The 16428-nt window shown below is 42.4% G+C and overlaps 1 protein-coding gene across 7 annotated transcripts in view; it reads left to right on the top strand.

Annotated features, from left to right (window-relative positions):
• Fbh1 (F-box DNA helicase 1) overlaps nucleotides 1-16428 on the top strand; it is a 39374-nt gene that overhangs the window by 652 nt on the left and 22294 nt on the right. The window contains exons 1-4 of one of the 7 annotated variants that reach the window (XM_042278161.2): nucleotides 180-333; nucleotides 1669-1767; nucleotides 10593-10748; nucleotides 13040-13641. In XM_042278161.2, the coding sequence (XP_042134095.1) occupies nucleotides 13105-13641 (537 nt within the window). In that variant the 5' untranslated portion in view covers nucleotides 180-333; nucleotides 1669-1767; nucleotides 10593-10748; nucleotides 13040-13104. Of the gene's footprint in view, nucleotides 1-75; nucleotides 362-1668; nucleotides 1768-9672; nucleotides 9709-10592; nucleotides 10749-11113; nucleotides 11440-13039; nucleotides 13642-16428 lie in introns of those variants that run through there. The other 6 variants (XM_076572851.1, XM_016008501.3, XM_016008503.3 and 3 more) reach the window with 6 other exon arrangements.

Here is a 16428-nt window from a genome sequence, read left to right as displayed (position 1 = left end):
CTTCGCCTCCCCCGCGCCAGCGGAAGCACCGACGGGGCGTGGCCCAGTTCCTTGAGCCACGCCCTCTCCCGCCTCGCGTACGGATTGGCTCTAGGAGCCGTCTGTCCGCGTGCCCCTCCAGTTCCGAGTTTTGACTGGTTCAGGGGTCCGTCCGTCGTCTCCGGCGGAGGGTGCATCTTGGCAGCGAAGGGGCGGAGCTCGCGGAGGAAGTCTGCAGTCGTCTCTGCTCGCAGTCGGGGCCGAAGGAGGGGCTTGCTGGTCGGGGAAAGGCTGGACGTCCAGGGGCACCGGCCGGATGGTGTCGGCGGCGGGGTCCTGGGCCGGGCCACCATAGTGCGTGAGACCGTGGACTTGGCGTGGGGTGCGAGCCGGGCAAACTTCACCTTGTGGGGCCCAGCGCAGGGGTCTCGGCCTCGGGGGTGGGGCCCGAGCTGAGGGTGGATGGAGGAGCTGGCCGCGCCCGCAATGGTCAGGTGTGGGCCTGCTGCTGGAGGCCGGGAGCTCTCTGCAGACCGGTGCCCCCACGTCGCTCCCGGAGGCTCCAGAAGGGGCAGCACTCGAGAAGTAGCCTCTGCTGCTGGCAAGCCTGACTTGTCTATACTGTAATGTTTTTGACCTTGGGCGAGTCATTGTATTCTGCTCCCGACGTTTGTGTTTGCCTTGGTAGCCTTCCAACCCCTCACCTGAACAGGTGATGATTCAGGGAACATAAGGCCTGGGGGCTTTTAGAGGGGCTCATTGAGATCCCAGCAAGCTTTGTTGGACTCTTTTCAAGGAACTGGACATTTAACCGGATGATGTTTTTGTTTGTTTGGGGAGTAAAATGGAAGCCGCTACTGTCATGCTTAAAAATAATGTCTCTGCGTTTGGCACTGGACTCTTGGTTCACAAAGTGCCTGCCATTGTTTATTCCATAATAGGCCCATCGGCAGCATTCTGGTTTTAGAGGCGAGGACATTGAAGCCTAATGAAGTTAGTGATTTATACCACGTATTGGAAAGTTGAGGCATCTGGTAGTTTCAAACTTTTTGCCACTTTGCATGATACATGGTTTTAGTTCTCAACATTTGGGAGACTTAAGTAGGAGGACCTTGAGTTTGAGGCTAGCCTGGTCTACCTGCTCCTTCCTTACACGTGATGGGGTTTTGCCTTATATCTCTAGTTTCCCATTCTTTAAACAAAACTGAGACCCGTGGTTCACAAAAGGATGAAATATTTGAAATCCAGGGTAATTGGCTAGTGTTCCAAATACGATTCTGCCTCTCCTCTGCTTTATGAATTCACTTTGTTGTGTGTTTTCCTTTGGGGAAGTAGTTATTGCTTTGTGGATCTGCCCCACTGCCCTTGTGACCCCCTGGAGAGGAGTGGGTATTTGTACTTTAAGTTTATGAAGAGGGCTGTTGCTGCTCTCTCAGTCTGGTCGAGCTGCCCATTTCTTTAGTTTGTGGCCTGACCTTTGCTGTCTCAATTCCCATGTAGCTGTCATTGGAATTGGAATTTTCTACCTGACTTTTGCTGTATTTCATGGGTCTGTGGCACTTGTGTGTTGTAACTGAAGAACCCATTCTTTAACATGTCTCCTGACTTGTGAATACATAAAACTATTTGAATTCTAATTTCAAATGTGTTACTGTCTTTTTTCTTCTTTTATTTCTCTATCCCTTCCAGGCGGACTTTAGAGACAAATGTAGATTCTGCCTTTGCTGTTCTGGCTGTGAAATAACTTCTGGAAATTTATCACCAAAGCCAACTCTTATATTGTCAATGGTCAGTCACATGCTTTTTGAAGACTGCTCTTACATTTCATAGACCTTTTCTGGAGCTTAACTGGGTATTCCCTTTAAAAACAAAATAATTGCTGGGCAGTGGTGGCGCATGCCTTTAATCCCAGCACTTGGGAGGCAGAGCCAGGCAAATCTTTGTGAGTTCAAGGCTAGCTTGGTCTACAGAGTGAGTTCTAGGACAGACTCCAAAGCTACACAGAGAAACCCTGTCTCTAAAAACAAAACAAAAACAAAATAATCTGGACTTGGTGGCACACACTTGTCATCCCAGCACTTAGCTGGACTCTGTTCTAAGACCCTACTTCAGCAAAGCAAAGCGACCCAACCAACACCCAAAACAAAACACAAAAAGAAACCCTGAAAAATTATTTTTTATTTTTATTTATTATTATTATTTTTTTTTGCTGTTGTTGTTTGAGACAGGGTTTCTCTGTGTAATAGCTCTGGCTGTCCTGGAACTTGCTCTGTACAGATCAGGCTGGCCTCGAACCCAAAGAGATCCTCCTGCCTCTACCTCCGCCTCCAGAGTGCTGGGATTAAAGGCGTGTGCCACCAAGCCCGGTGAGAAATTATTTTTAGAACTGAAACTTTAGGCCTTTCTCTGCTTCTGGGAAAAACGATTACAACAGCTATTTCTCCTTTGCTTTTTAACATAGCTGATGATGCCATTTCCCTTACTGTTTGTTCCACAAGAAACGCCAGTTATCCTGTCAGTTATCCTTGATTGATCTCTCAGTCTTCACACCGTGTTGTTACTCAACTGTCCTCTCTACCCAGCTTCTGCTCTCAGGCCCTCTCCAGTTCCTGCCTAGCTTGGTACCATGCCTCTCTGATCTGTTTTGCTGACAGTCTCCATGTCTATCTAAACTTGATTGTGTAATGACCTTGCATTTAAAAACTGCATGATACTCTGAATTGCCTATGTGGTAAAGGCCACTTTCTTTAGCAGTATATAAGAGGACTTTTGTAGTTTCTGCCTCCAAGTTCCTTTTCCAGTCTTGTTATCTCTCATTCCCTATCAGCTGGCTGTTCTGAAGAAATGAAACTTTTCTGTCACAATGTGCTTTGCTGTGCCTTTTCTCCTCTTATATTGTTTTCTTATGCCTGACTGAATCCCGTTCATCATTTATGACTGAATTCTTCATGATGCTTCTTCCGTTGATCCTAATTCTATTTACTACCATAGGCCCTTATGCGTGCATTTATGTAGTACTTGGATTGCTGTATGTTTAGCAATTTGTGTTTGTTTTGTTAGCTGCCTTATGGTCAGGCTTACTTATTTTTGTATGCTCTCCAATGTCTAAAATAGCATTAGCAACAAGGATACCATAAGGAACGCTCTCATGAAGTTCATATTAAATCTGGGATGTGGTAGCTATAGGAAGAGGTTGAGGAATGAATGAATAATAGGAAAAGGTTTTCAAATATATCAAGATATATTGTGGACAGTAAATAGCGACCTTTCTGTTTGTTTTCTGTCAGTCCTTCTGAGGGACATAGAACAGTCCAGCCCATCCTTTCTTGCTGTAAGCTGGGAAGATGGCTCAGTTGGTAAAGTGCCTGCCAGTCAAGCACGAGGACCCGTTTTGGATCCTTAGCACCACATACAAAGCTGTGCAGGACACTGCATGCCTTGTCATCTCAGCCCTGGGGCGACAAGACAGGTACCACGGGCTTGCTAGCCAGCCAGTCTAGCTAAATCAGGTGAGCTCTGGTTCCCAGTTAGAGGCCTGTCTCTTAAAAACAGGACAGATTCTGAGGAATGACACCTGAGGTTGACTTGGCCTCCTGATACAGTATACCAGCATCATTTCCCCTCACACTCCCCACAATAAAAGATTGGGCCAGCTGACGTGGACCTTTGGGTTTAGAGAAGCAGGATGTGGTGGCCGGTAGGTCCTGGCTTTAACCAAACACTGAATGCCATTGAGGGAAACGAGAACTGAGTATGATCTCTTCCTGGGTTTGGTGGTTTGTTTTTGTTTCTGGTTTTTTTTTTTTTTTTTTTTTTTTTTTTCCCTTCTGCTTTGTTTTTGTTTGGTTGTTTTAGAGTTAAATGGGGACAAAATATTTGGAAGGTTTTTCATTTTGAGTCTGTACTATTGACTGTATAGTGACATTTCTCTTATAGTTAATGTTTTCAGCATATTTGTTATCAACTCTCTTTTGTTGTGACATATAACAGTGTTATTATTGTTGTTTTTTAATGGTATAAGATTTCATCTTGAGGTTATTTGTTTCATTTTTAGTAAAGTCTTACTGTGTAGTCCAGGCTGGCCTCCAATTCTTGAGTGCTGGGATTAGTTATGTATCTTTATGTTTCACTAACTTGACATTTTCCAACCTCCTGTAAACTTTTCTGGGCTTTGAACGGAAGAATGTTAGAGTGGGGAACACATCAGACCAAGGAGTCAGAAAACCCAAGTTCTTGTGCTGGTGTTATTAGTTTAAAAAAAAAAATTGAGGGGTTGGGGATTTAGCAAGGCCCTGGGTTCGGTCCTCAGCTCTGAAAAAAAAATTGAAGTGTGTGTGTGTGTGTGTGTGTGTGTGTGTGTGTGTGTACACATCAGAGTGTGCAGGTGCCTGCAGAGGCCAGAAGAGGGCATTGATCACCCTGGAGCTGGAGTTACAAGCCATTGTGAGCTACCCAACATGGATGTTAGGAACTGAATTCTGGTCATCTCCAAGAGCAGCAAGGGCTCTTTACCACTGAGCCATCTCTCTAGCCCCTGGTGCTTAGTTGTGACTTGAAGTGGGTCTTTTGAGCCCCAATTTAATTGAATAATCATGGGATTATTTTGCAGATGAAATGAGAACATAGGGAAGGAATTGCAAGTACCATAAAGCCTTAAAGAGCTGTAAGAAAGTTGAAGCCACCACAGCCCCAACTGTAGAGGGCAGTCCTATGGCTGTGCAGTTTTTCGTTTAATTAACAGTTATTTATGAGGCTATATATGGAGGATGCTGGGTATAAATATATTCTTCATTCCCCCTTCCCACTAGATCTTACAGAAAACATTTAGCCTCAGAGTGGAAATATTAAACTGTCATTATGCAAATAATTGCTAATAATATAATAGAATGAAGATATATTAAAACAATAACCTATATAAGATATACTTTAATAAATATTTATGAAAGCATTATAAGTGTTTCAAATGTACAGAGTGGTTGTATTTCTACTAAGTACTTCCTGGCTTGAGTGGCTACTTAGAGTGCTAGAGTTGAGGGATAACAGAGTTAACCATATTTATTTGGACTCAGTTTCATTGGCTGTCATTGGACTTTTCAAATACCAGAATCATAATAATAAAGGACTCTTTCCCACTGTACCTGTGCTGTCTTCACAGTCAACACCAGGGGTCAGAGCTTATCCATCAGAGAATTGTGCAGAACATGAGGGGAGCTACCAAGGTGAGGTTGGGTGGCACTGTTATCTAACTAGCAAAGTTAAATTTGGTGTGCGGAGCAGTATTCTCTCCAATTAGGAACTGTGTACTAGGAAGTTGGCTTGGATTTTTTGGTTTTGTTTTTTGATTTTTAATTTTAATAGCAGGTATTTAACAATAATTAGTCTCTCCAGGAATTTTAAGAAGTTAACTGTCTTCATCTTGTTCATATAGGTCTATAATCTCTAAATTCTAGAGGATTTTTTAGTATAAGTAGTAAAGATAGAGGGGCAAGGGGATTATTTGGTGTCAATTTCAAGTAATCCTGGAACTATTAAAGTTTGTTGCAATACCAAAAAATAACTCCAAACATGAAATGACCTCATGGTAAACTTTATTTTTAAATCACATAACAATCTAAAATGGTTCCAGGTGGTGATAGCTCATGGGTGTATGCCTGTGTAAGCATATGTGTGTTTGGTGGAGGAGGTTCTTTTTAAAGCCATGATCTTAAGTACTCAGGCAGCTAGGAGAATTCTCTCTCTCTCTCTCTTTTTTTTTTTTTTTTTTTTCAAGACAGGGTTTCTCTGTGTAACCCTGGCTGTCCTGGAACTCGCTTTGCAGACCAGGCTGGCCTTGAACTCAGAGATCTACCTGTCTCTGCCTCCCAAGTGCTGGAATTAAAGGTGTGTACCACCACCGCCCAGCTTGGCACACACCTGTTTATGTGTCTGGCATTGATAAGGGCCAGGCTTTTAAAGTGAGACCAGCTGCATCAGAAGCAAGATGAGCAGAGGGCTTGTGCTAAAGAAGAGAAGTAATAAATTGCCTGGGCCACAAAATCCTTAACTTTCACTTATTGTGACTTGTTTCATAAACTGATTTTCAAGAAAAAGTAAAAAATGAGGCCAGGTAAATGAAAGCCCAGTTATCAATTATCATCAAGAACTTTTTGTTCAACATATAAGAAAATGCTGTGCTAAGTACTTAAGAGGGTTAAATGATAGTAAGACATAGTCTCTGTGTCCAATAGCAGAGGTTTGGTAATGAATATAGTTCAGGGCAGGCTGACAAGAATCTAGTCTCCACCAGAGGACCTGCTTAAGGAAAGAAGTTGGGCCAGAGTAGGGTGAGATGCCTTAGACCATTGTTCTGGTTATTTTACTGTTGCTGTGATAAACACCATGACAAAAAGGAAAGGGTTTATTTCATGTTATACTTGAGAGTTCATCATCAGGGGAAGCCAGGGCAGGATCTCAAGGCAGGAACTGGAGCAGAGACCAGAGGGACGCCTGCTTATTGACTTGCTCAGGGACAGCTACCTTTCTTATACTGAAGATAGGAGTACCCACAGCAGGCTGTGGGCCACCCCACGTCAATCAGCAGTCAAGAAAATGACCCACAGACATGCCCACAATTCTGAGAGAGGCAGTTCTTCAACTGAGGATCCCTCTTCCCAGATGACTCTTGGTTGTGTCAAGTTGACAGTAAAAACAAACCAGAACAACCATGGTCAAAGTGCAGAGCTCTGAGGATTTAGGGAAAGGCCAGACTCCAAGTAATGACCCCCATCTTGGTGTCAGATTAATAAAGATCAGGAAGCTGAGGTGCTAGTGATCCACAGACCCAGAGCTAAAAGCAGTCTAGGCCGGGCGGTGGTGGCACACGCTTTAATCCCAGCACTCGGGAGGCAGAGCCAGGCGGATCTCTGTGAGTTTGAGGCCAACCTGGGCTACCAAGTGAGTTTCAGGAAAGGCGCAAAGCTACACAGAGAAACCCTGTCTCGAAAAACCAAAAAAAACCAAAAACCAAAAAGCAGTCTAGCAGAGAGAGAAGGGGGCTAGGGAGGGGCACTTTTGAGAGGAGACAGAACAAAGTACGAAAAGAAAGCCACACCATAGAAAGGAATATGAGAATGGATATACTTGAGCCTTAACAAAATTTGTTTGCCAAGATTTTTTTTAAAATATTCTCATTTTCCACTGTCCTAACACCTGAGAGATTTGCCACATTTCTATTAGTCAGTGTGATAGTGCTTTGGAAAGAGGGGTACAGATGCATATAGGTAATGAGGGGGCTGATTTGAACATCTCTGGGGCTTCCTGTGCTTTGAAAAGCTTCAGAAACAATTCTAATATATCTCTAGGCGGAGGAATCCTCGTGGTCTTTACCATGAAACATTCTAATGTCACTTTTTATGGATTCACAAGCAGCTTGTAACAATAAATGTCCTTTCAAAGAGGTGCAACGTGCATTTGCTGTGTAAGGAAGGAGGAATAGTATTAAGTCTGGTGTGGTGACTTGGAAAATTTTATGCATTTGGATGTTTTTATTTTAATTCGATATTTGAATTGTTTCTTCAAAGTCATACTAATAAAATTAGAATTTTAGTGTATTTAAGTTACCCAGAACACTGATGCTTCTGAAATAAGGTTTATATGCTTTTAAGGAGACACTCAGATTGGTGTGGTAGTCATGTAATTCTGGCATTTTTGTTGCTAGGTTTTGACATAGATGTAGAGAGGTGAGTGTTGACAGTTCTTACACATGCGTTATCTCATTTTGCAAATTCAGAGTAGCATGTTGTTAGAGTCTATGTTCATAGGCTGTAGTAACGCATACACCTTGTCAAGGGGAGCATCGCTCCACCTCTGAGAGGCTTGAAGGAGGTGTTAAATGATTTCACTCCAGAGGATGTAGACTGAGGACTAGGTTTCCTGTCAGTGCATTACAACACTTACCTCAGACACTTGGGATACAACTTAGCTTTCTGACCACTAGCTGTAGTTAGAGGTTATTTTACATAGATATATGAATCCAATGGAAATGTTGCCTCTGCCTTGCAAGTCACGACATTTCCCACCACACCAAGTATAATAGAGGCAACTTCCTGCATACAGAGGCATTCAGAAGCCGGATCTCCTCTAAGTGTGCCCCACCTTCACTATTTAACCATAGCGCCTTCCAATGATGGCTTCATGCCAGAACACAGAGAATGTGCCAGAACACGTGGGAGGCATAACACTGTTCTAACATTCCCATTAGCTCCTTCGTTCTTGTGCCTTTGTTATGGTTCTGCAAACATTTAATCTTCTCAACAAGCATTTTAGATTCAAGTATATTTCATGAAATAAATACAAATCAAAAATATACCCCTGTTCTTTCCCCTTAGCTGATCCTTTTGAGATTGAACATTTTTCATGTTTCTTGTGTGTCCTGTGTAGTAGCCTTGAGAGGGTCTCTTGGGGAGGCTGAGGGCCTTGCCAAGTTCTCCATAAAAGTCATAATGAGGTAGGGTTAGACTCCTGTACCATGGCCACCCTGCCTTGCTTATCCATCATCCATGCAGTGTTTACTGAGCATGCACTGTCAGCCCTTTTAGTTTCTATAACAAAGGTCATAAACAAGATAGTTTCTAAATAATGGAAATTCATTTTTACGTTCTGGAAGCTAGAAAGTCCAAGATGACAACACTTCCCTGCCTGGTTTCTGGTCAAGGATTGCTTCCAAAGATTGGTTCATAGACAGTTGTCTTTCCACCGTGGCCTCATGTGGCCGAAGTGTGGCAAGGAGCACTCTGGCTTTCTCGTCTGCTTTTGTTTGCACCGTTTATTCAAGTTAGATAAGCTTTTCTAAGTAGAAGTAGGTAGGTAACTTTGCGTATGATTTTGACATTTCTCTCTGTGTTTTTCTCATTAATCAGTGGTACATCTAAGATAAAAGTTAAATGCCTACATCAGAACTACCCAGTGCTTCCTTCATCAGAGCCATATGTGCGCCCTGTGGTGGGGCCTGATGTGGTGGTTCTCTGTCTTCTGAAGTGAGGTAGTCATAAGGTCTCCAGAATACAACTATTAGTATGTATGGAAATACTTTTTTAGATGTCTTACAGTATTCATGGAGTTTAATTTTTAAAAACTTAAATTAAAACTTCAAAGAATTAACTGCAGTTGGGAAGGGTGATTTCTCAGCTGTCTGGGTACTGAGCAGGAGTAGTCATAGAAAGTGTGATCTGTAGTTATTCTCAGTAATATGTATTTTGAAACCCAGGGCCTTAGTATATGTATCTCCTGAATGTGTGTGTGTGTGTGTGTGTGTGTGTGTGTGTGTGTGTGTGTGTGTGTGTGTCTATGTCTATCTCCTAGCGCACACACATGAATTCACAGAAGCCAGAGGTTGATGTCAGATGTCTGACTTATCACTCACTCTCTATCTTACTTTGTTATACAGGGTCTTTCACTGAGTTCCCTGATTTGACTAGATAGGCTGGCCAGTGAGCTCTGGGGATCCTCCTGTCTTAGCCCCCCAACCCCCAGGTTAGGACCTTAGCCCTAAGCTACTATGCCCATTTTTGTTTGTTTGTTTTAAACATGGGTTCTGGGGATATGAACTCAGGTCCTCATACTTGTGTTTTTTAAAAGTTGCAATTTAAAAGAAGTAGTTTAATTCATTCCTTTGATAGAAAGTAAACTATTAAATTTTTAATTTTGGCAGACAGGAGAATATTTGAGTTCCAGGCCAGCCAAGGCAATGTGGTAAGCCTCTATCTCCAAACAAAAAGCAAGTAAACAAGTAAACAAACAAACAAAACCCAAGTTTTTATTTTTAAAATAAAGTTATAGTCAACTCTTAATTTTCTGTTGTTATTGTAGAATCATGGGTTAAATGAAGGCTGGGAAAGTTGCTACATCTGTTATCAATTAATGGAGACTTTTTTGTATCACATCCCCTAACCTCTTAAGGCCTCTTCCCTGTTCCCTCTCTTGGGCCCTTTCTAGCTTCCTGATCTCTGCAGACTCCAAATTTGAGACACATATCTAAAAGTTCAGAGCAAGGCTTTACATAGGAGAGCCAATGTGCAGTGTTTGTCTTTATAGGCTGGGGCAACTTCTTTTGAATATTTCATTATCAAGGAAGGCTTTTTTTTTTTTTTGGTTTTTCGAGACAGGGTTTCTCTGTGTAGCTTTGCGCCTTTCCTGGAGCTCACTTGGTAACCCAGGCTGGCCTCGAACTCAGAGATCCACCTGGCTCTGCCTCCCGAGTGCTGGGATTAAAGGCGTGAGCCACCACCGCCCGGCCTCAAGGAAGGCTTTTATAAAGTATGTTAAAATTTTTAAATAGTTAAAGTCATTTTAGGATCATAAAATGCCATTTGTGAGTGCTGCTTTACATTCTCCTATTTAAAGCATTAAACAGGTTTGAAGATGGGTGTGTTCAAGGAGGTGATGGCCATAAACATTCTTAAATTCTAAGAAACTTATGCTTAGACATGGAACTAATAGAGAAGAGAAAGGCCAGTTGTGGTGATCTTCAAAATCAGCCTCACTGTATTCCTATAACTTGAGTATAATTCACTGGCTACCATCTGTGTTTGGGAGTAATTAACAAGTGTCCCATTTCTTCTGCTTGTTCCAAACAGTGAGACGATTCAAACAGAAGCGTCTCACAGCAGTGGACTGCCAGCATTTGGCCCAGAGACATTTGGCCTCAACTCAGCCCTTCAGTCAGAGATGGACGAGCAGAGACCCGAACCATGGCCTCTATCCTAGACCCAGAACAAAAGGAGGCAACAGGGGTATGTCTTCAAAAAAGTATCTCCTGTCTCTAAGTCTGTAGTTGGTGTGACTTTTGAATGTCTTCCAGTTTCATACCAGTGTTCATAAATGTCTCTGCTTGATTTTCCAGACCCTCTAGAACAGGCTGACACTTGTGTTCATTTTTTGTATGTTTTCCATGGAAATTCTGCTTTCTGTAATGTAAGACCCTGTCAGCGTACCTGATTATAAAGTAATAAAAGACATGGACCACTGTCACTGTTCCTCCAGTCATCCAGTCCGCAACCATCTTGCCTCCTTGACCAACCTGTCAGGAAGTCCACAGGATCAGTATTTTCCTTTAGAGTGTTCCTGCCTTACAGGGCGTGCTTCTTTTTTTTTTTTTTGGTTGTTGTATGTAGAACTGGGTATTGAACCCAGGGTGCCATGTGCTCTACTGGGAGCTACAGCCCTGCTCTTTCTACCTTTTGTCCTGAGATGAGCTCTCACTAAGCTTTTCATCCTCCTGCCTCAGCCTCCAGAGTAGCTGGGTCACAGGCCTGTGCTTCCCCCTGTGCTTGGCCAGTTGTATGCCTGCTTCCTGGTACCTGGTCTGTCCAGTAAGCATAATACCTTAGACATGATGGTCTTCTGTCATGTCACAACGATTCCTAAGAACCTGTCAAAGTGTTTCCCTGTTTCTGTGATGGATTCACACTCATCACCTGACAGGTTTGTTTTTTGTTTTATTTTGTTTTTTGCTTTTTGAATTTAAAAACTTTAGTTTTTTGATTTGTATGCAATGTTTATCCTTATTAATGGAGTACAGTGTGGTAATTTGATACAGTGTGCAATGTGTAATGATCAAATATGGGTCACTAATCTCTTTAATTTTGATACCATTAATACATGAAAGTCAACTTCTAGCAATTTGATTTTTCTTGTCAGCTCTGTTTATATCAGACAAATTCTCACTTTTGTTAATACCTATTTTAAAAATCTTTAGATTGGTTTTCCAAATTTCAGAATCCAATCTAGTTTAAATAATCCATATTTCCCAATCTAGGGACTGCTGTAACCAATTTTGTGAGGCAGTTTCAGACTTAATTCTAAGTTCTGAAGTTTAGTTTGCCTTGTGTGGATAAGCCAACCTCTCAGCCTATCTTGTTAGTTCTCCAGGCCTTTGCTGCTAAGTGGGTAGCAGTGTTTTCACTAGTGGCATGACTGACTTTGGCAATTCAGAAATATCTGGATTTAGCCAGCCCTTACTGATGTGAAACTCTAGTCTTTTATATTGCTCTGGAAGCAATTATAATTGATGTTCCTTTCCCCAATATGATATTAATTTCAAGTCCGTTAATTCATTTAAAGGCTAATTCTGGTTTCAACCCATTCTCTTTCTTTCCAAAGTAAGAATTTGGGCTTTACCATTTAGAAAGGAACCATATATATTGTTGTATGTTGATACTTTGTTTAGAAAAAGCTGTAGTGGTATCTGAGATCACTGTTGCTTGGGCTCTCTCTTGAAAGGTAGTGAGGTCAGGGAGTATCACTTCATAGTCCTCTCAAAAGTAGATGTACTTAGAAAGTGCTGATTGAGGCTGGAGAGATGGCTCAGCAGTTAAGAGCACTGACTGCTCTTCCAGAGGTTCTGAGTTCAATTCCCAGCAACCTCATGGTGACTCACAACCACCTGTAATGAGATCTGGTGCTATCTTCTGGCCTGCAAGGACACATGCAGAGAGAACACTGTATACATAATAAATAAATAAATCTTAAAAAAGGAAAGAAAAGAAAATGCTGATTGAGTATATGTGAAGAAGAGACTGGGTATCATGCTAATAAAATGAGAAAATTCCAGCTCTTTGTTTTAAAAGTGGCAGATTCACAGTAGGAAATAAAAAGAAATTAAGCATATTTGAATGGTCAGATGAAGAATAGACACTTGTGGACCTGATAAAGCATGTTTCTTTCTGCAAACTTTGAATTGCTGTTGTGGGAGCAAGCCAGGAAGCTGCACTGTGCCTGGGATGTGAACGTGGGCAGCCGCTTCTTCTCTGTCTGCCCACTCAGGTGTCCAGTGTACAGCATCTGACTTTATACATATATATGCTTGCATGGTAGAGTGTTGGTCAGTATACAACGGTTGTCGCTTGCTAAATATGTGTCTGATTATTTTTATATTAGCTGTTTATATGACCACCTGACCCATAAGCATACCAGTGTCTCTCTTTTCCATTAACTTAGATAATTAGTCTTATTTGGGTCTACTGTGGGTCAGCAGCCACTGATTTCTTTTCTTTTCTCTGTTCTGTTTGGGTTCTCTCTACAGGTCAAGGATGTCAGAGATTTATTACTGAGTTTTTCCTAGCTGGCCACCGGTGTTGTGCCAATGACATGGCCAAAAGCAATTCTGTTGGCCGGGACAGCTGTCAGGACTCTGAGGGTGATATGATTTTTCCTGCAGAAAGCAGTTGTACTTTGCCTCAGGACGATAATGGAGAAGTGAGGCTGGGCTCATCAGGAGCTGCTCTTCCTACCAGGAAACGGTCCCGTTCCTTTGAGGAAGAGAGTAATAGAGCTGCAGAGGCCAGCCCGTGGGATGGAGTTACTAAGAAGACTCCACGCCATCGTTTGTTCTCATCGTGTACAAGACTTAGGGAGGTCAAGCAAGAAGCAGAGGATGGTTTGTCACAGTGCTCTACAGTGTCTACAGAACCTGGCCAAGATATCGAGGACATTGGGCCCGATCCCTTTCCTGACTCATACTATGGGCTTCTTGGAACTGTGCCTTCCCAAGAAGTACCCAGCCACATTTGTAGGCTGCCTAGTGAAGTCCTGAGGCACATCTTCGCCTTCCTCCCAGTGGAGGACCTGTACTGGAACCTCAGCTTGGTGTGTCACCTTTGGAGGGAAATAATCAGTGACCCACTGGTAAGTTAAGTGCTCAGTCCTCTAACAGCATACAGACTAGCTTCACTTAGTGCAGATTTCGGAGGAGAGGACCTTTCCAAAGTGGTGGTTTCCATTTGCTTCATGAATAAAGTGCAGACTCCCCAGGCGTCTGAGTCCGTCCAGGCTTGCCCGCTCGAACCTTCCAGAACCCTTACTTAACTTCTTCTCACAGTTGTTTTTTGTCTAAAGCACATGATTTGCTGTGCCCTGATCATAGACTGCATATTTGGCCCACCATGTGTAACCCTCCATCCCACGTAGAGTAAGGTCACCTTGTTGGTACCCGACTTGTCGCCATCTCACTTGTTCTTCAGGACTTAGAGTTGTACACACTCTGCCTTCCCATCCTGTCCACTGCAACTCATCACTTCCTTTTTGCTGTTACAGCAGTTTATACCTCTGGTAGTGTAGTTATGGTACTGTATTCGGTTTTAGTAACCCATTCTCTCCCATGCCTTTTTTCTCTTCCCTGTTTGAATCACTTAGTATTTCTGTTTCCTGTCACAGCCCGGGCAGAGGGACTGCCTGTTTTTCTGCCTTCTCTACTTTTTGTTACAGTCATGCTGGAAGAGGTACTTTTGTTCAGATTCTCCTCCGTCCGTCAGGGAGGTGGGTAGCTGCTCCCTGTAGAATTGTCCTTATTCTGTTCTTTTGTCTTTTGTTTTTCCTGATCTTGGTAACCTTTTTTGTTTGTATTTTCTCAGCATGGTGCTGTTTATATGTGGTAAGCTTAGTCTTCAGACTATTCCTTTGAACATTTTCTTTGAACATTCATGACATTCTTGACTTTTCTTTTTCTTTTTCTTGTGGTGACCCAAACACTATCAATAGCATGTATGGTACACTTCAGTATGTTATTTTGTAGCATAGTAACAGACTGCCCAGCTGCTAAGTGCAGCCCTCACACTAAACCTCGAAGTTTTAGATCTCAGAGACCCATGAGCTGAATTTTGTACAGCCCAAAACAGGACAGCTGATTTTTTTCTTCTAAGTTACAAAAGATGTTGGGAGAAATTTCATGTCACTTTAGCGTTCTATTGTGGGGTCTTAGTTCCTGATTTCTGAGAAATGTTTTTATGATTTTAGATGTGAACCCTATTTGCTTATACTATTTCTGTCAACTGAATGGCAAACTCTCTTACATGAGCCGAATACTGGTGGTGGGGATAAGTAAGAGTTTTTTGTTTGCAAAGATGATTTCTTGGGACCACATCCAAGCTTGCACTTCTCTCCTAAAATGTTATAGTAATGCCCTCTCATCATGAGCAACAGCAACAGCAACAGCAACGCAATGTCTTCATTTTCATAGTCCGCCATGGCTTGCAGGTTCTCCTAGTGTCTATGTCTGGCTCTCATGTTACGGCAATGTTGGCCTCACCGAAGGAACTTGGCACTTTTTCCTTCTCTTCAGTCTTTTGGCAGAGTGAGAGGCATGCTGGTGTTGATTGTTCGTTAAATGTTCTGTAGGATTCCCCAGAGAAGCCATCTGGTCCCTGGCTTCTTTGTGATAGAAGTTTTGATTTCTGATTCCATTTCTTTACTCATTATCATTCTGTTTAAATTTTCTGTTTCTGTTTTTCAGACTTTAGGATGTGTGTTTCTAGGAATTTATCCCCTTTTTTCCCTTTTAGGCTTTTTACTTCTATGGCATTAATTTTTTTTTTTTTTTTTTTTTTTTTTTTTTTTTTTTTTTTCGAGACAGGGTTTCTCTGTGTAGCTTTGCGCCTTTCCTGGAACTCACTTGGTAGTCCAGGCTGGCCTCGAACTCAGAGATCCGCCTGGCTCTGCTTCCTGAGTGCTGGGATTAAAGGCGTGTGCCTCCACCACCCGGGTCTGTGGCATTAATTTTAATGTTTCTTTTCATTTTTCTTAGTTGATCTAGCTAAGGGTTGTTATGAATATCATTACTGCTATAGCTGTTTTTAGGCAGTCTTTATGCATTCCAGACTACCCTCAAACTCTCCACCCTCCTGCTTCTACCTCCCAAACCTAGTTACAGATGTGCACTTCTGTGTCCAGTTAAGCTCGGCTCTCTGCAATTTCCTTTCTCCGCTGGTTTTGAGTTTAGTTCCTTTTTTGTTGTTCTTTGAGGTATGAAGGTAGTTTGCTCTTTTCGGGTCTTTTTCAGTGCTAGGGATTGAAACTATGACTTGCACATTCTAGGCAAATGTTCTATCAAATGCTCAATCCTTCTCTGTTGTAAAAAGAAGCATTTTAACTGTAAGCTTGCTGATGAGTGCTGTTTTCACAGTGTCTCATAAGTTTTGCTGGGTTGTGTCTTTATTTTCACCTGTTTTAGGGCACTTTCTTTGTTTGTGATTTTTCCTTTGACCTATTTGTTATTCCAAGGTTGCACTGTGAAGCCAGATGCACTGACACATGCCTCTATCCCAGCACTAGGGAGGTGGTGGCAGAGGACCATGACTGGCCTCAGCTATACATAATTAGTACCAGGCCAGCCTCAGCTACATGGTGACACTTCATCTCAAGAACAGGAAGGCCTGATTTCAGTTGTAGGTAGCATTGTTTTCCTGCCCCCTTGATTTATAGCATCCTCATGTTGTTACTGAAAAGATTTGTGGTATAACTTCAGCCATTTTAATTGATTAACTGGCTTTATGACCCAATATGTGATCCAACATGGAGAATGTTCATGTGGCTTGGGATGAGTATGGATTTTACTGCTGTTGGATGGAGCATCTGTATGGATCTGTTACGTTCAGTAGTCTGTACTGCTGTTCACATCTAGCATCTCCTTAACACATC

The sequence above is a fragment of the Peromyscus maniculatus genome, chromosome 5 (genome assembly GCF_049852395.1).
Source record: "Peromyscus maniculatus bairdii isolate BWxNUB_F1_BW_parent chromosome 5, HU_Pman_BW_mat_3.1, whole genome shotgun sequence".
NCBI lineage: Eukaryota > Metazoa > Chordata > Mammalia > Rodentia > Cricetidae > Peromyscus > Peromyscus maniculatus.
The sequence above is the reverse complement of the archived record's forward strand: the minus strand, read 5'-3'. Positions and strand labels throughout refer to the sequence as shown.